Here is a 20,729-nt window from a genome sequence, read left to right as displayed (position 1 = left end):
AATATTAAAAACTCTTTAGCTTTGAATATGGCGGAATGATAAATTGTCCAACAAGCTAAAAATAAAAATAAATTTCGCATAAAATAAATTTAATCTATAAATAATTTGTCATACGTTGTATGACCCGCCGCGCACGAAGTGCGCGGCTCCCCCTGTAGCGTCGAAGACATAGTGAAACGACCGTGGGGGTCGCAACGTGATACAATAAATAATAACTATTCGAAATAAATTTGTTGATAAAATTTTGAAAGCGCCGCGCATAACGTATTTTATCAACTGTGAAAATCGAGCGCTGTTTTAAACTTTGGTATATGAACATTTTTTTTATTGAAATCTTTCAATTATTATCATCAGAATTTATTACAATATCAATGTTGTATAGAATTTCTAAAAATGGACTAGAGCGACCAAGAAATGCCTTGACAAGTGTACAGCGATGATAACAATCAGGGGACACCAATACACCCAAATAACCAAACAAAAGGCCTCGAGAGACCTGATGAAAAGTCGAGCAATTACATTGGGCCCCAAGTGCAGAAGGAGAAAAATGGGCAAATAATATGAGCTGTGAACTTAGGAGGCATTTCTAGGTTTTTAAGAATAATTGCCACAACCCAAAAATTCTCAATTACAATTGGCTGATTTGTAATATTTCCAATGGAATGAAGTTTTAACGATAAAATTTAAATAATTGAATATAAAAGACTAAATCAAAATTGTATCCGAATAAAGCAAAAATGCGTGATGAGTACCTCAAAAAAAAAATTAAAACAAAAATAATAGAGGAATACACTACCCGTAGTCTGGAGAAAAAGAATTGTCAGGATCTGAACTAGGGTCAATATCTACAGATGCAGTACAAACATGTTCCTTCCAGATGTGTTTAATAAGTTCTGTTTTAAACACACCTGGTCTGATAATCTCTCGAAGGGAAAGAGGAAGTCGGTTCCAAGTGAGATGAGCTCGATAAAAGTAAGATTTAGATATAGCTGAGCCAGGTGGAATTGAAGATATTACTGATAAGTGATCAAGATGTGAGCTTCTCAGTCGGCTTGACCCGGAGAAGAAAGTAAGGTACTGAGGCAGAGTGGTGCATGGGTGGTATTGATGCACTAGGGAATGAAAGAACTTGAGATCATGGTAATCAAACCTGTACTTTAGGGGCAGAATATTTAACTGTTTACAATGGGCATTATAGATTTCCTCTACACTATAGCTTACACCGTAATCATTACGAATCCATTTGAGGGCCCTTTTCTGCAATCCTTCAAGCCTATTGATAGTGCTACTGGACGCTGGTCGCCAAATGATGGGACAGTGTTCGAATATTGAGCGTACAAGAGTAAGATACAAGACTCTTCTCTTGTTCAGATCATTAATAAAATGACAATTTCTCTTAAGCATGCCAAATTTTTGGTTAGCTTTACCATATAGAGCATCGGCCTGGCTATTAAAATTTAGATTAGACGTCATGAATATGCCTAAATCTTTTTCAGAATCTGTATAATCAAGAAGAGTTTGGCCCATAGAGTAAGTGTAACGTGTAAATGGTAAAATGCCATCTAAGGGAGACCACCTCTTAAGTATAGCTAAGACCTTACATTTATCAGGATGAAACTTCATCTTATTAGTTCTTGCCCATGTCATGAGATAATTAATATCGCTTTGAAGTATATGGTGGTCTTCCTCTTGGGATATCTCTCTCCACATTTTAGTATCATCAGCGTATAAAAGGATATTAGTGCCCTGAGAAAGTCCAGAATATATATCATTTATGAAAAGAACAAAAAGTGTTGGTCCGATTATTGACCCTTGAGGAACACCTGACAACACCGGTAGGGTTGCAGAGATAGCCCCATTAACAACTACACATTGCTGACGTCCGGAGAGGTAACTTTTCATAAATTGGAGAAGCATTCCATCGATGTTATAATAAAATTTTAGCTAATATAGTATTAAGTCGTGGTTAACGGAATCGAATGCTTTGGCAAAATCGAAGTAAACAATATCAGATCTAATGTTCTTGTTAAGAGAGAGGGATAGGCTATCGCAGAATTCAACCATCTGAGTTGCACAAGATTTGTGAGGCAGGAAACCATGTTGACAAGGATCAATTTTATCATAACATCTACTCAAAAGTTCATCTCGAATAATTCTTTCCATGACTTTCATAACTAAGCTAGTCAAAGATATTGGCCTATAATTCTTAATGTCATTCTTGGAGCCTTTCTTGTGTACTGGAACAACAATTGCATATTTCCAATTTGAAGGTAGGAAGCCGGATACATAGCACTTTGTGAAAAGAATCTCCAGTGCTGGGGCTAACGTAAAGGCACAATTTTTAAGAACTTCACCATGGATTTTATCCGGTCCCATAGCTTTTCTAGTATTCAAATTCTTGAGAATATCTACTATCCTAGACGAACTGAAAAGGGTAGATACATAATCAATATCATCCTGTGTGAGTGTGTTATCAACATGTACATCATAATCACTAGGCGATGAGAACTGTTGATGAAAAAAGGTATTAAATAGGTTTGCTTGGTCAGAATGATCACTTTTGTGTACATCTTCTAGGTGAATTTGTTCAGGTATGCGAGTATTCTTAGATGTTGCTTTTACATAGGACCAGAATTTCTTTGTAATTAGATTCGAATCATCCTCGTCCTCAAAGCTAGATGCCATCTTGTTGGAGGCAATTTTCTTAAAATCGCTTCTGCTTTTAGAGAACTTAAAGTACTTCTCAGCCTTGCAGGAAGGGTCCGTGGTTTCTTTATAACTTTTGTGTAGCCTTTCTTTTTCTAGGCAGGCCTGATGAGACTCAGCGTCAAACCAAGGAGGTTGAGCCCTGCCTCCAATTTTAATCTTTGGAATATGTTCATTGGTTCTTTGCTCTAAAACTTCCTTAAACTTGTTCCATGATGTTTCCATATTACCAGTGAACTCTGCCTGCCAGTCAATATCTGCAAGGTCTGCATTAAGTGCATCCCAATTTGCTCTTTTAAAATTTAAAGATTCCCTCTTTTGCGATTTGATGCGCTTCACCTTTGATTTCAAAGTAAAGGAGACTGCAAAATGGTCGGACTTACATGGAATATTATGTTCTGAAATTTTTATATCGGAGATAAGATGGGGTTTATCGGTTAAGACTAGATCAAGAATGTTTCCTCCAGTATGTGTTGGACTGGTAATAAGTTGTTCTAAACCAAAGTTACTAAAAGTATCTAGAAAGAGCTGTTCAACCGGATTGCTGCTACAGTAATTCTGCCAATCAATACCAGGTAGATTAAGATCCCCTGCAATTACAATACCTCTAACACCTCTACGTTGCCTTGCCTTCCTAACATAATCTTGGAAGGCGTTATGATTGTTGGCCCCTAAAGTACCTACCCTATAGAAGCTGCAAAGAATTAGTTTACTACCGTCCCTAAATTTGAGTGTTATACCAAGAAGCTCTGCCGGGCACTTGTACTCTAACTTAGTAGATACAATATCAATGTCCCTACGTATAGCAACTAAAACGCCACCCCCATGCTTCCTAAATCTTCTTGGATTCTGTGGATCTGGTGGATGGGTTTGTAAGGAACGATCAAGTCTAAAAACTTTGTACGATTCAGGTATGACTTCAGAGTCAATGATAGACTTTTTAAGCCAAGATTCATTGATCAGGAGGATGTCTGGTTCATGGCAGTGAATATAGTGATGGAGTTCAAATATTTTAGTGTTGTCAAAAGAAGGATTGTCGGACTGTAGCTGTGAGAAGGGAATCAGGCCATGCGTATTAAAAGAAACAACCTTGAGGTATGTAGTAGGCCCAGGGTTAAGTAAGCTTGGGTTGACAATAATTAAAAGGACAGCGTTCAAGGTATGTATCCAAAGCATGCAGCTAACAGTAATAATATTGAGGTAGTGCATAATTAGCTGAATGTATCCGTAACTGTCTGGCTTGTTTTCAAGACCAGTGAAGTTCAGCTTGCCAAGTAAGCCAGGAGAAGCCCCTAAAATTTTATAAAGCCACCAGTCTTTTGAAGAGAAAAAACATTAATACCGCAGCATAGCTTTTGCTATGACTGTGGAAGAGATGAATAAATTCATTGTCTGAGATGCTGTGGAAGGCTGTGACAGTAAAAGGTCTAAAATGACACTCCAAAGCCATCCCAATCGTCACACTCATCACACATAATGCAAAATAGAGATACAAATAAATCAAAACAAAAAGTCTTAAAGCATCAAGAACCCCGATGTCGGGCACAAAGTTACCTGTTATACTAACCTGCTTAGATCTGCGGTTCTTACTGTTGTTATAAATACCAACTCTTAATCTATATTGACTTAGATCTATCATCTAGTAGCATTAAGGGAACCCTGTTAACCGACATCCAGCTCCAAAAACTTTTAAAACACAGTCTAATATATCTTAAAATTCGGATTATGAAAACTAGCTTGACCCCTAAAGCCCTAATAGTAATTACTGAAAAGTGAATGGGTCAAAAAAGTTACTATGAACCGCTCTCAGATAAAGTTTAGCTGGGACACCCATGCCCCTAGCCTCACTGGGATGGATGTCTCCAGCCTTGAAAAATCTATCATCTCTGATATGAGGTACTCGAGGATCAAAGTATCGTAGAGAAAATGGACGAAAAGCGTCTAACATATGGAATCTTCGATATATACATTCATTCTTGATGACACTATTCATTTTCATAACAAAAGAGTTAGTTCTCCAGTCATGCCTGCTTTTGCAAGGCAGAGGTAAAAGGGACTGAAAATAAACTTTTGAAGAAGTATAAAGTTCTTTGATTAAAGCACATAGACTCTTAAATTTAAGCTTAATCTTATCTAAAGAGTCCGCATATCTAATGTCGTTCGTTCCGACACTAATACATATCTTATCTACAATGACAGACTCATTCTTAGACTTAAAATCTCTAATCTGCTCCATCACTTGATGTATTCTTGCTCCTCCACTGGCAACAGACACAACATCAACACATTTTCTACCAAGTTTTACAGTGTCCAGCCTGGCAGCATAGCTATCACCAGCGATTAGGCACACATGTCTGAATGCTGGAGCTGTGAGGCTACCGTTATCAATATCACTCTTGACGTGACCTGACGGTTGTTCAGCTCCCTTCGTTTGTGCTACATCCGGTAGAGGTGGCTGAGGACGCTTTGCCATAGCCCGGAAGGATAATGAATATCTCAGCGAAGGTGTCCCAGGTGCGCCTGATTCACCAGGAACGCGATGCTTCATAACCTCCTGGGTACCAGGTTTCATAAGCACCAGGCTTCTGTTCTCCATTCTGAAGGATCGGACAACCTTTTTGTCAGCATTGGAGAGAAAGTCAATCGTCCGGGGTTCACCAATTGATAGATTACAAATGGGCTGATTTGTGTCCATGGTTGTTTCGTCGTCTGCATGCAGACTCGTACCTGCACTTGTTGAAGTGTACTTGAGTACTAAACAAGAGTCCATTTTGCAATTAAACCTCTCATTAAATGTCTCCATAACTTTACTGAAAGTAGGAAGTGTGGTAATGTCCTTAGCATGATGTACTGGCTTACTATCGACATATATGTAAGGCCTGTCGGTTACACTGAGCCATTGTGACTCAGGTCTTCTGGATGAAGCCGACAAGTTGAGGGAATCACACTCAGCCAACAAGTCGGAACAAACTGCACTGTCAATTATATCTGGAATAAATTCCAAGTGTCCAACCAGGTGCCTAAAATCCATAATCTTCTGAGCAGTTTTAATGAGGGCTGCTAGGTCCTGTGTTGAAGCGGATGAAAGCGATTCAATAGTATCTTTGAGGTTAAACATTGTATTGTACCAAGATGAGGGAGCTGGATTCAGGTTCACTGGATTGCCGTCAAGGTATCAAGAGCAGTCACCACCAGTTGTCAGCGATTAAGTGTAGCTGAGGAAAGAAAGTGAGTTGAATGGTGAAATAACAAAATTGAAGACAAGAATTAATGAGAACAGTGTTAGCAGCGACCAGTGGTCATTATGCTAGCAAGATCATCAAAAAACCATCCTCTCAACAAGAAACTTGCTGAGGATGCAGCAACTGTTATCCTGGACTCATAAAAGAAGAGAGTATTATGGAGGTTGAATAATCGAAACTGATTGAGAAGAAAGTGGTAAAAATAGGTATAACTAAATTTTTATTTAGTCAATATACAACCTGGTAGTGAAGTTAGGAGCCACCCAGCTTTATGCTGGGTGGAAGAGAAGGAGAAACTGGCAGTGAACAACTCAAGACACCCATCTGGCTCCCCAGATCCCCATCATACCCGCCGATTCAGCTGCACTTTGCCGCCATGCTAGCGTACATGCCAATACGGAACAAATAGTGAAATGCCTTTTTGACGATATTTCCAATTCAGGCAAACTTGCATCAAGGATTTGAATCCCAGTGTCGTCTAGTTTATATGTATGTTTTAGGGAGTAGCTAATAAGGATCCATTGGATCTATGCGAAATTGAACATTTGTTTAATGTCTCAACGACCGACTCAGCTGAATGATCTGATACGTGATTGAGAGACCCTGCCAAAAGATCAAAAAGGGTACCCCTTCAGTATATTTACATTGTAGTGTGCTGCAATTAATATAGTACTCTACTGAATTGGTTTTTATATGACTATTGTTGAGGGTTTCTGACCTTATGGCTGGACAAAATCAATTTTGTAATCTCTTATTTTGTTGTATCCCTTCCACAGTGCCATCTAAGATTAGGTTAACAGCTTATGAACGTTAAGTTTAGACACAGTATTGGTTCTCAACCGGAATTATGACCGAAAGGTATAGATAGGGTGAATATGTGCCACGTGGCACACGGACTAACGAGCCTTACAAGTTAAGAAAAACAAAATTTTTCTTAACTTGATAAGCTCACTTGATACGAAACTACATACTGGAGGCGGAGGGTCGTTCTTCAAAAATATAATACGATGTACTAACAGAAACCTTCAAAAATCATAAATTGATTGTGTTCAGCTGAAATAAGAAATGAGACATAATATCACCTGTTTCGATTGGCTCAAGATCTAACTAAGTTCTTTTAATTGTTTACTGTTTCTTTGTTACGGAAATTGTTGGCATACTGTAACTAAACAAATTGGCATAGTGCAATGTTACGGATTCGATACTAGAAAGTGTTGCAAAAGTGGTCATTTTTGTTATTTTGTGGATGTATGCTAATTCGCTCCAGCATCCAAAAACTAGGGACTGTAGAAGAAGAAGTACTACCTTCTCTGTGCAGGATTTAATAAATCGGAATTCAATGCTCACGACTAGTATAAACATAAACTGTGACTATATGAATTTGAGATGGAAGGTTTTGAATTGTATTATTGGGTGCATTGTACTTTAGGCCTTAAAGCAATATTAACTGAACTGTCTTATCACTCACTGTTAAGATTTGGAGTTGCCACGTTTTATAGAAGGCTTGGATGTTAGAGTGTCTTGGGGAACTTATTGTTTCATTGACTATTTAACTCTAATGTATTGCGAAATTTTATAATGGAGTTGAACTATTTCATTTATTTTACATTATTTCTTTTTAGGTGATGGTTGTCATTGGAAGCATATCTCAACCATTTCAAACTGAGAAAAAGACATGTGTGAAAGATGCGTCGACATTGTGCTTGTTGAGAATCAACAAAATTCAAAGATATCTGGTTGATAACAATATTGATGGTTTTGTTGCTATCAATGGAATTGACAGTCGTTACAATCCTGACTGTAGGCATTTCATTAATTTCATCTTATTTGGCTGCTCCATGTATAAATCAGGGAGCTTCAGCAAATACTTTGAAATTGATACAGATGAAATTGTGATGCTCATTAAGCCGTCTAAAGTCGAGCTTTATGTCACTCACAAAGACATGAAAAGCATCCTTCCCTACCTAGCCAAAGTTCATGATCTTCAAATTCACTGCCTTGATGCCAACATCTCTAGCGATGAGAACATAGTTGAGGACCATAAAATTTACTCCTTTATCTCCATGACTCAAGGTGTCAATAAAATTGCCATTCCGTACTCCAATGACTCTAATGAGTTCGACCCAATGGTTATTGAAAAATGGCCACTACTTCAAGCATACGCTCTGGAAGACTATGGCTCACAAGGATTTTTCGGACTTACTCACTCGCTAATACCACTCAACTTTGAAAAGCTCTCCGTGTTCAGTGACTTTGATCTAGGATCTCTAAAACATCTGCTGAAAGATACAAGCATCTTGTTAAATTTCCAGTGGAATACTATGATAATGAATGTGTCCAATATGATAAAAAGTGAAACTCTAGATAACAGTTTGGATAAGGCTATTGATCCTGTTGTGAGCTATCTAGAGCATGGCAACCAAACAAGTGATAGTCATGCTCATGGTGCCACAGTTTTTGGATTGGAAAAACATGCGGTTACTAGAAAACCATTCTTCATTACTTGCTCTGTTATAGAATCTCCAAGTTCGCTGAGCTGTGGAAGAACTTACTTTATACACGACAATGTTGACTCCAGTGATTTGGTCCTCCTTTCATCAATATATGATGCCATGGCTGCCACTACACAAAGAACTATTCAACGCTTTTTAACCACACAAAACTCCTCAAAGCTACTTCAATACTTCACTAAGAAGTTCACTGAAAAGCTCAGTACTTACAAATATCCTCAGCTTGTAAATTTCAAAGCAAGCTCTGTAAAGATTGAAGTGAGTCTAGAAGCTTTTGATGTTAAAGGAAATAAAGTGAGTTCAAACTCAAAGTCAAGCATGAAAGTGTTTGGAGCAGCTGTTTCAAATATTGCTAGTTTGCAAAATACTAAAGTTGTCTACAAACCATTGGTATTTCAAGACACATTCTTTGAGTCTCACATTATCGTGAAAAATGATGACGTCTCTGCTGATGACTCTGAGCTGCTGATCGTTACAGACGTTATTCCTACCTATGTGCAATGGAACCATTTTGGAGCACAAAATGCAGACTCTGTACCGTGCTCTCTGCTGTGCAACGATGTTAACACTTATGAAGCTATGTTCAGATTGGAGGACAACACCATCAACATAACATCACCTTATTCTACGCTTCTTCAAATCAGAATAAACGACTTGAAGGAGATAAGAGTAAAGAAAACTGGATCAATCGCTGTCGCACTTTACCTTGAACATGCCTCTAATTGCTTACCTCCATTCCTGAAGAGGTTCTGCTTGGTGTTCTGGCAACGAGGGAAAGGTGTGAGGTTCACAAATGACACTTTGCTGCCTTTGTTTAGGGAGTACAATATACCAGAGTCTGCAGAAAATTTACCTCCAGATTTCCTGCTGAGATACGAAAATATTGTGACTGTTAAAACCAGTGATGTTGGCAACTTGGGAACTTCAGATGAGGGCAGGATGATCGAGTCTTCTTATCCCACTTACCCGTCATTTGCACCTCACATGATGCTAAGTTCTCTGGGGAATTTCACCTACAACCAACTTGATGTCAATCCAGCAATGAAATCTGAAACAGCAGAACCATTCATCTTCATCACATTGCTCGTTGGAATACCTGGTAGCAACCAAGAGAAAATCTGCTCCATAGTAACAGAAGGAACTAAAGAAGACCACCATTTCATTGTACTGAGACAGCCACTTGGTTCTGAAGAGCTGTTCAGTGCTCACAACATGCAAAAAGCTCTACAGATGCTGAGCAAGAGGGGAAATGATCCGATTCGAGTTATTGTCATTGTTTCTGCTTATGTTGAAGTACCTGAGGTGGTTGCAGCTATTGTCCATCATCCTGATAAGTTTACCAGGCAATCGTGTCATGTTGCCTCCGTGAGCACTTGCATTGACTTACGAAATCTGTTTATAAGCAACCGAACATGTTTCCCAAAAATAATTGAGCAGTGTAGCGAGGGATGGGTTAACAACATCATTGTTACCGGTTGTATTCCTTCCAAACAGAAAGGTAAAGATGAGAGAATTAGTTTCTTGAAGACCCTGAACCCTTCGTGCAGCATTATTGAGGTTGTGGGAAACAACTACATAGACAAAGATAGCCTTGTAGAAATGTGTACAGTTGATGCATTTGCTAAATCTACCCTGCCAATTTCAAGACATTTTACTGCTCCAGGATGGTATTCCTTACAATACAAACCAAATCCTCCCTTCATTCCCATTACATATCTTACAGTCTCGTTCGGAGCTGATCTCTGTAAAGCTCGCTTCATGTCCCATCTGAAGAGTCTCCACCAGAAGGAGGGACGAGTGTATGTTGATAGGTTGATGATGTCCGGCTCTATATTCTATGTTGGAGGCAGAGCTAAGTTTACGGAGGATAACAACCTTTACACCCTGGAGTGTACTCCAAGAAGTGAAACTATTTCTCTCAATACTTTCAACAAGCCCCTGCCTCCTGGCAGCAAGAATTGTTTCATTTTCACTGGCTACAAAATAACTGAACAGCAGGTGAAGCAGTGGTTACAAGGCTGCGCTCCGAAACCTCCCGTAAAAAAAGATAAATACACTAAATTTTCTTTGAGTTCAAAAGAAAAGGAAATGCTAAAGTTGGAAGCAGCGAGAGAGAAACTTCCAGAAGGGTGGTTTTATAATGGCTCTCATTACGTTTCCATGATGGAAGGAAAGAAGATGGAACACCCACTGTTTGATGATATTGTTGAAAGGTTCCTAAACAAGAGAAATGAGGAGATCGAACTTTTCAACCACAAAATTGATAACACTAAAGTGTCGTCGCTGTTCAATGGAAGTTAATTGTGTCGAGGTCCCGGTTGGGATTATTATAACTGATATTAGTGATGTTTGTGATTTGTTTTGTGTGCTCGCTTTTTACAAAATTAAGTTATCAAAGTTTAGTTTGTTTTCCAAGTTTTGTCAAAGTTTTCAGTTGTCAGAGTTTTCATTATCAAGTATTTTTTACAGTGTAAGATAAATTACTTTATGATATCAAATAATGTATACTATATTAAATCATACACTTATTATCATTGGAAGCTGGCTTCACTTTTTTTTACAAATAAAGTTATGTTTAACTTTAGTAAATTACTTATTATCTTTTTTTCAAAACTTACAGAAAGTCAGCATACGGGTATATGCCTCACAGAATGGCTAGCCTCACAGAATGGCCAAATTTGTAAATGTTTTTGTAACTAATTTTTTGTATAAGACTGGTAGGTTTTGTGGATACCATATGAAACAAAAGTCTTCTGGCAACACTTCCTGTGGTGAAATCATTAACTAGGACCACATTTTCTGGCATAAATATTACTGTTTATGTAGAAATTTTGAGCACTGAAAATTTGTTTTCAAATTTTTGAACTAAGTTTGCATTTTGGTGAGAACTTCTGTTACCAGTATGACAGATAATGTTCAAAGAATAGTATTCATCAAACAAAACGAACATTGTTCAATGTAGGAAGAAAAAAATGCTAAAATGGATACACGCCTCACAAAATGGCCAAAATATGCCTCACAAAATTTGTTTTCAAATTTTTGAACTAAGTTTGCATTTTGGTGAGAACTTCTGGCACCAGTATGACAGAAGATGTTTAAAGAATAGTATTCATAAAAAAAAACGAACATTGTTCAATATAGGAAGAAAAAATCGCTAAAATGGCTACACACCTCACAAAATGGCCAAAATATGCTTCAAAAAATGGCCAAAATTTAAAACTCCTTTTATTGATGTAGACATGTTAGTTTTGATGGTCTAAAGTATTCACAAGCTATTTATCATACAATAACACCCCAGATGGAGTGTTTTTTACAGCCGAATGAAGGTTATAAATCATGAAATCAGGGAATATGAACAAAATGGCCATTTTTGGTGTAGGAAATTATGCCCTTTTTATTCAGTTCTAGGAAATTTCACCTATATGGGGGTGTTAACAAGGCATATTTATACCAGCAGCATGCCTGAAACAAGAGCCAAAGGTTTTAGAAAAATAAAATTTTCTCGTTTTCATTTTTTTTTTGGCCATTTTGTGAGGCATTTTTTTGTTTGTTTGTGAAATAATTTTTCACAGCTCAGTTTTTTCGTGAGTTTTAGGTTATTAGCCCATTCCTTAATAGGTTTTCTAACAACGTGTGGTGATAGAAATTTAAAAAGTATCTCCATCAAAAAATTATAGAAGTTCAGATTTGGCCATTCTGTGAGGCATGTTTTTTTGGAGGAAGATTTTCCGGCCAATTTTTCTCAAAGAAAAAATGGTTATGAGATTAAATCAACCCCCGGGAAGAAAAATTTGAGTGTCAACTTAGCTTCTTATGAGATAAAAACTGGAATAAAGTGTGTTTTGTGATTTTGAGAGACCTTTCTTTTTTTTTGGCCATTCTGTGAGGCATATACCCGTAGTAACTCAGTTAATTATATTAGAATACATTCTGATAAGAATGCCATATAATTTTTTGTGTAAAATAGTTTTATTTACTACATGTGTATTATAAAGTAACAACTATGTATTTATAACAAATTAAATATTGTATTATAATATTTAATAATATAACTAAAAGTCAGTATTTTGTACGTAACATTGTGTTTCACTCGTGACACATAAGTTGTGTCATTGTCTCATGACAAAATAATATATCACATGCTACTAACTTTTAATATTTTCAAGGCTTGAATTAGAAATCAACAAGTATTCTGATATTCTTAAATAAAAAATAAATGACTATTGTATACGCTAAATAAGCTCCATCTACATTCTACATTTACAAATTACTATAAACATTGAAGAGTTTAAAAGTCAAAATCTCAAATCAGCTGGGACGATGGCTCAGACATTCCACCAGGAGTACATGGCTGTTCCGCCGGTTACACGAACTTACGCCACAGCGTGTGTACTGACCACTATCGCTGTTCAGCTTGACATCCTTTCACCCTTTCAGGTGAGCTTACATTTAAATTGTGATGTTTAATTTCGAATTTTATCATTAATAATAGGTTTATAGTCGGTCCGTCATTATTATCAATAGAATTTGTAACTCAGAAAAATTACATCATCAATATCAACGAAAACATTAATAATCCTCTTTTCGCAGTTATATTTTAATCAGTCCCTGATTTGGAGGAAATATCAGATCTGGAGACTCTTCACCAACTTCACATTCTTCGGAACCATCGGTTTTAACTTTGTATTTAACATGATATTTACATATCGGTACTGTCGAATGTTGGAAGAAGGCTCTTTCAGAGGGAGAACTGGTAAGATATTCAACATATTCTAAAGTTCTTTACATCTAGTAAGATAGTGATAGTAGGATAATCGTCATATTCATTACTTGAAAGTAGCCTTATATCAATCTTTTTATAGCAACAATCTTCTCTGATGATCTTCATTTACTGGCTCAATTGACAATTCTATCCGCATCTACATTTTCTCATTTCAGCCGACTTTATAATGATGTTTGTTTTTGGTGGTTTTCTGATGACGATATGCGCATGTTTCGTGAACTTGGTGTTTTTGGGGCAAGCCTTTACCATCATGCTCGTGTACATCTGGGCCAAGAGAAATCCTTACATTAGGATGAATTTCTTTGGAATGCTCAACTTTAATGCTCCTTATTTACCATGGGTAAGCACTTTGTTTTTTTGTTTGATAACTGATTCAAATTTATCCTTTTTATTACAATCATTTACTTAAACCGAATTTTGTGTGATCGAAAATGCTTTAAGGTTTGGTGCAGTTTTACATCCTCAACACTTAATCATTTGCATTGAAAAGTCATATCATTGTAATCTCAGGTTCTGTTTGGATTCTCATTACTTCTTGATAACTCAGTTATAGTTGATCTCATGGGTATCGCTGTAGGACACGTTTATTTCTACTTAGAGGATGTGCTTCCTAACATTGAGGTATGTATTATGTTTTTATAATCGACGGAATTAGTTATTGATTGAATTCTTTCTAAAAATTAAATTAAAGTCGGGAAAGTAAGGTTTTAGATTCAAAAACTTTTAAAACTAGAAGTCATCTTACAGATAATCTTACAGATAAGACTGTGTAGTGCATTTGGATTCCAATTCAATCCTATCAGAACAGACTAATAAACTATTATATAATGCGATATTAACCTGACATTATAATTTATAAATTTGCATCAAATCATGGCAGTATCGAGATAGCCCGACCACTGTCTGCGGACCACTGTCTGCGGACCACTGTCTGCGGACCACTGTCTGCGGACCACTGTCTGCGGACCACTGTCTGCGGACCACTGTTCGCGGACAGTTGTCCGCAGACACCTGTCTACCAGATCATATTACTGTATAATAACAGTATCCCCTGAATCAAGCAACAGGTGTTTGTGAATAGTTCATTGGTTACCAGATCATATGAATGGTATGTATGGTATCTTGGATGCAATTAGTTACGACTTGCATAATTAATTGTAGCGTAGTAAATTACTGGATCAAACTATTGATTACGATTCAAATGTGGTCTCTTGGATATAATTAGTTACGAATAATAGTGATTGCTCAATGAAATAAATGATTACGATTAAAATGTGGTATATAAGTCGTTCGTTTTTGGTGAAGTATTATCAGTTGCCATCATCAACAACAACAACTATTCCAATTCCTGACATGGTACTCTTCTGTCTAATGGACGAAATTAATGGACCCACCGCCTCCCTAGAGAATGCTCGAGACTTCCTATTCCAGAAAAACCTCCAGACAGTGGTCCGCAGACAGTGGTCCGCAGACAGTGGTCCGCGGACAGTGGTCCGCGGACAGTGGTCGGGCTATCTCGATACTGCCCAAATCATAACATCTCGCCTTGCTCAGGGAGGATGTAAGATCCTGAAGACACCCCGGCTCCTGAAGCTCCTGTTTGACGAAGGAGAAGATGAGTACGGGGAGGTACCTGATGATACCCGGCCAGGGGGCTATAACTGGGGGGAGGATGTCAGGGAACAACCAGAACAGGAGGCTGCTCCTCAGGAGGACCATCCTCATCAGGATTAGGGGACTCTTCTCATTATTTCCTACTGTAATATGGGCCTTGTTGTGCTGCTTGGGGATTCCAGTATTGTTAGGGAATGTTGGGGTACGTTTTTTGCTTGACCTTCTGAAGATAACCCGTTCATGATGGTGATACCTTTGTGGAAAAAAGTAAAGAATTGATTTTTATTTGAAAATGAATTGTAATGATGATGTTCCAAGCTTTAGCTCCATTAATTCATCTACTGGCATGATTTTCGGGGAAAAAAGGTTTTTAAACATGACGTTAAGGTGAAATGTTTGATATAATATAATCATAAGTGGTTGCTGGTCAACATTTCTGATGATTGACGCAATTCTAGATTATTCAATACACTTCACGATTGATTTGTTTACAGCAAAACATTGGGGACCTTCGTTTTTAGCGTTAGTGAATTAAATTTTACTTACTAGTTTTAAGTTTAGTAAAGTATGATGTTTTATCAGAATCGTGACGTTAAATTAAGTTGTTGTCAACAACTGTAAGTAATTGTAGACTCAGTAGGGGTGGAAATTGTCTTATAGTAAAACTAGAGATTTCACTGCCTACCCCCAGCTGTGTGTTCAGGCTTTGTCAGAATTTTCATTATACATTTATTTGTGAAGGGCGAAGGTGTACACAAATGTTTCGGAAAGTTGTTGAGTCTTCTGATATAAATAGTATCTTTGCTTTTTATTGATTAACCCATTAGGGACGATAGGGTCGTTTTTATGACCCACCTTTTCTAGACGAAAAACCAAATTACTAAACGCTATAACGAATCTATAGCATATATACTCAAAATTTATTGGGCTTCATTATACGTAGCCCAATAAATTTTGAGCATATATGCTATAGATTCGTTATAGCGTTTAGTAATTTGGTTTTTCGTCTAGAAAAGGTGGGTCATAAAAACGACCCTATCGTCCCTAATGGGTTAAGTGATTATTCTTCTTTGGGGGAATATCAATTGAACCCTCGCAATTGCATAAAACCCCTTGCAATTAATTTGTAAATGAATGATTATGTTGCAATATGTATTATGTAATTTACTGGATAATAAGATAATATTAGTTAACATTTTCTTAGGATTTGCAAGAATTAGTATACAATTTGTTTTATTCAACAATCATAAACACAAATAGACCTGCGCCTGATGAACTATTTAAACTATAAAAGCAAATATGACTCATCTCAACAGTATCCAAGTTTATCGGTGAGAAATATCAAGATAACAAGCATCATTTCAAAAGTTTAAAGTTTGCCGCTTTTTCTCGTGCTGTGCTCGTACGATCTAGCATACCGGCCATCCCATTAAACCATATTTAGATAATTGTATGTGGACAGGAAGTACTAGTACCACTCCACACCGTCAACAAATTCGCAGTTGTTAGGAGAGTATAGAGTTTCGTCACGTTCTTTTCTCAGAATGTATTTCTCAGTGAGAGCTACTGTTCGTAGTTAATGTACTTATACTTACTGTCGCTTTATGAACAGTCACATACGGGTTGCTTTTCGTGGCTTGGCAGATATTGCATTTTCTTGAAGGTAGTGTTTTTTCCCTCTTTATCGCATGATCTTTGGATCGGTAGTAGTACTTCCATTCCACGCTGATAGCTATTGGCAGCTGTTAACACAGTTGTTTTGTTCCCTCTCGTTGCGGGCTACTGTTCACAATTCGCTTCGTAGAAGATACGTACACCGTACGCGTACGGTACACCCCGCACACGACCATATTTCTAGAAAACATAATAATCGATCTCCATCCTACACTGCTTTTCATAGTTTTGTCACAATAATCATCATACTGAACTCAGTGTGATTATATTTGAAGTTAAATCTTCTTTGGGGGACTATAAATTGAAGCCACACGGTTATATTACTTGAAAACGCATTAGAGTTTCGTCACGTTATTTTATCAGAATGTACATATTTTCCGACGAGAACTAGGGTTCGTAGTTAATGTACCTATACTTACTGTCGCTTTATAAACAGTCACATACGGGTTGCTTTTCGTAGGTTGGCACTTGGCAGATATTACATTTTCTAGAAGGTAGTGTTTGTTCCCTCGCATGATCTTTGGAGCGGTAGTACTACTTCCATTCCACGCTGATAGCTATTCGCAGCTGTTAAGTGCTAACACAGTTGTTTTGTCACGTTGCGGGCAGTTTAAATCTCAGTGAGCTACTCTTATACTAGTTCTTTATGCTTATTGCTTGTTCATTCTCGCTTCTTTAATATCACATACGGCACACGACAATATTTCTCGAAAACATAATAATCTATTCCCGTCCTGCATTGCTTTTCCTAGTTGTCTCACAATTATCAGCATATATAATGATCTCATTTTTATTGTCTTTGAAGTTAGCCTATTATACACAACTCATACATGAGAAGTACAATACGTCATTGGTCTCAATGTTGGGCCTAATTGTACAAAGAACCGTTTATTTATGAGGATGACTTGGTTTGGACATGCAAAGTAAACCTTGGCAGCTTGTGCCTCTGTTCATTTAACTGAAAACCGATGGGTTTGTTCTGTTTTTTTTTGAAAAAAGAAATTTCTTCGAAATTGAACCACTCAGTTGTTTCTAAATTTGAAACTGTACAAAACTTCTTAGAATGATCAGTACACACTCGACTACTCCTGCGGAACAGGAGCCTGCTGCAAGCGCACCATTCTCGCCCTCCTTTCCCGCAACTGTCTCAGCCGGCATTCCTCCGCTCCTTCAAACCATGAGGCATACCTGAGATTCCCGCAATTCCTTCACGACATCAACACTAAGCTTATGTTGTACAAGACTCCAGGAACCAGGATTTACTGGAGGATAAAGGAAAAACTCGTCTACAGTCAAAATGTTTACTGTTGAGGGTACCAACATTTTTAATACCCAACTAATTTTTCTGGCTTTCAGTTGAGATTTTCCTCCCTTTTTACCTGAACTTGTTTACATTTAGGCTGTACTCATATATTTACAGGGTGCATTGGCACACTATTACCCCTGAGTGAAAACGGATCGTGGAGCTCTGGGAAACAACTCAGCATCGCTTTAAAGGGTCTCTTCTGGCAGAGTGACATCGACTACAACTTGTGTACCGTTTGTTCTTTCCCATGTGTCGGCGGAGTTCACCGGATAGCTTTCTGGCCAGAGTTTGGGGACTGGATTCAGTTCTTTCAAAGGCTTTCACTCATTATCATTCTTTTCAGACGTCTGTTAAATGATATCGTCACATTATTCGGGTAGCTTTCTATTCGATCACGATGGAGTATTGTGTGTCCGTTTTCGAAAAAGAAATGGATTACGCAATACAAAAATACGCATTTTTTTGTTCTCATATATAACTAAACATTTCAATTGAATTTACATGGTGGATGGCGAGGCGGTTTAAGGCGTGGTTTTAGGCACCAGGTCCGAAGGGCGTGGGTCGAATCCCACTTCAGTCAATCTTTTGAAAATTTATGATGAGTTTCCTAATTGATTCTATTTTTCAGGTATGCTGAAACAAAACTGCCCATAAATCCGCTACCAAGGTGGGACGTATGAATGTTTACAAATGTCAACGGATATCATCTCTACTATCTTCGAAAACTATGACGAGGTATGCTGAGGAAATATTTATGTTGTATGTGTTCGGTTCGGGGATATCAGGTCTGTGCCAGTGGTGATGTCCAACCTTTTAATCGTTTATTGAACTTCTTTGTATCTGGTTATTTTCAAGAAGTACTAGATTGTCGGCATCCCGTGACACGTACGCTTTAGGTCAATGTTTAACAAACTTGTTGGGAAATGAGAATGCATCATGTTGAAGATAGGCCAATAATTTTATATCGCTGCTGTTAGCGGAAGAAGCTTAATTTTCTAAACCGTGCATGATCACATTATCTGTACTTTTAACACCTCTTAATTTTAGGTATATCACCTGACAGTAGGGGAGGGATCATCAACCAGTACTTTCACTTTATCGTTTGCTAAATGTGACAGTGGCACAACTACTTTGGGTTTATGAGTGTTTCCGTCCAAGAGTGGAATTTTGGTACAACTGAAGATCACAAGGATTTTGCGTTTTCCTTTAGATGAGTAATGAATTCTGCTCCCAAATACGTCTAAGCTGCAGCCAGATTAATCCGCGCAGCGACTTGAGTAATTGGGAAAATCGCGTCTCTTAAAGCGACCGCGATCCGAAAACTGTCAGCGTTTGCAGGACCATGTTCGTTTTTGCCTGGATTCGGATCGTTCTTTTTTTTGGGAAACCTGGAGGACGTCGAGGAAGGCTTCCAATTTTCAATGATATGACGGTATATAAAAGCAATACGAGAAATGGCGGCTTACTGTAAGGCAAAAGTGAGCCGTTGATCACTGCTGCGGATTTTTTCCTGAGCTTGCATATTACTTATATCAATAAAATGGTATCAAAAACTGTTATTAAAATCTTGCGTTCAACTATTTTCGGATAGACCTAAAATAAGTTACCTTTGGATTCCTGATGATTTTCTTATAGTATTTATCTTATATTCTTTGTGATGTTGCGATTACGCTTTTTTGTAGAAACCTGTAGATAATATTAAACATATTTTTGTCTTTGGCTTTTCTAATTTTTCTGTTCCTCCGAAGTTGGAGGACAACTTCACCAAACTTGGATCACCTTTGGCCCTAATATTTTGTTGTGGTAAATGCCTGACATTAACTGGTGGTACTAGAACATTGTTCACATTGCTATAGATTAAGTTTTTCGTGTATAGCTTTAGTGGCGACGAGCATACTGGCGCGCCGCGACGCTTTTTCCGAATCGTCACCAAGGACACGTTGGCCCGCTTGTCCTCTTCTAGCTTGATGCCCTAACGTAAATTTGTAATAACATTTTTGCCAAACCCTTACGCTTGTTACCAAAAGATGGTGGTTACTAACCCCCTGGAGAACGTTCAGTCATATTTGCAATTTTACCAAAAACGTATGTTAATGTATCAAAATTCAAAAGGCCAGTTGGGACAGGTTGTACGCAGAGATCGGACTGAATTCGATTTTCGTGTTCAAGTCCAATTTCGAGGTTGATTTTACCAAACCTCGAGGGTGTTGTGGCGGGATTTAATAAATTTTAAAAAACTATTGGGCTAAGCTCTCCCACGGATATCTGTCTTACATGGCTTCCAGCAATCGAGGCTCTACTAGCTTAGTATTAGGGGAAATATGCCTCCAATCGATTATGAACATGAAAATGTCTAAATTAGTGATTCGGGCCGATTCGGCCTCTACTAGCCGCGTGTTCAATAGTGCTAGTACCACTATAATACATACTATTTACTGGGCCGCGCTCAGCCTGTCATTCCGCCAAATCTTTATTCTATTATGTTAATGAACATAATAGCCTGGGGTCCTCAGGTAAACATACTATATACCTTATTTTGAACGATTACTTACTTATTTCCTTAATTTGTTGTTTTACTTTCTAATTTCTACTCATCATACTTCTCACTCCATAGTCTTACGTATAGTCTTTAAACTAGGATATAATCGGCATTCAGTGTCATGCATTGATCCGATGAGTTTTGATGTGTATTGTGTCTACTATAGGGACTATTATATAGTGAAACAAATTTTTAGTGAAAAACAAATTTAAAATTTTATCCGTTATTTTACAATCATAATATAATGATATTATAAGCTCCGTTTTGAAAGTTTTAAATTTTCATATATCACATTTCTATTTAAATTGCAATTTAATGTGTAAGACAATAACTGGGCCGCCAATGCCGCGCATTC

At 37.6% G+C, this 20,729-nt stretch overlaps 3 protein-coding genes across 3 annotated transcripts in view; 2 read left to right on the top strand and 1 right to left on the bottom strand.

Moving 5' to 3' along the window:
- LOC134812179 (uncharacterized) overlaps positions 1-20,729 on the bottom strand; it is a 284,121-nt gene that overhangs the window by 158,779 nt on the left and 104,613 nt on the right. The window lies entirely within an intron of this gene.
- LOC134813073 (dynein axonemal assembly factor 9-like) lies at positions 7,556-10,915 on the top strand. The gene has a single exon (XM_063820748.1). It carries the CDS (start codon positions 7,574-7,576, stop codon positions 10,757-10,759), a length of 3,186 nt encoding a protein of 1,061 aa, XP_063676818.1. The 5' UTR covers positions 7,556-7,573; the 3' UTR covers positions 10,760-10,915.
- LOC134812400 (derlin-2-like) lies at positions 12,775-15,369 on the top strand. Its single transcript, XM_063819799.1, has 5 exons — positions 12,775-12,895; positions 13,049-13,211; positions 13,397-13,581; positions 13,752-13,862; positions 14,796-15,369. The coding sequence occupies exons 1-5, from the start codon at positions 12,779-12,781 to the stop codon at positions 14,973-14,975; spliced, it is 756 nt and encodes a 251-aa protein (XP_063675869.1). The 5' UTR covers positions 12,775-12,778; the 3' UTR covers positions 14,976-15,369.

The sequence above is a fragment of the Bolinopsis microptera genome, chromosome 3 (assembly GCF_026151205.1).
Source record: "Bolinopsis microptera isolate Bmic1 chromosome 3, MBARI_Bmic_1.0, whole genome shotgun sequence".
Classification (NCBI taxonomy): domain Eukaryota; kingdom Metazoa; phylum Ctenophora; class Tentaculata; order Lobata; family Bolinopsidae; genus Bolinopsis; species Bolinopsis microptera.
The sequence above is the reverse complement of the archived record's forward strand: the minus strand, read 5'-3'. Positions and strand labels throughout refer to the sequence as shown.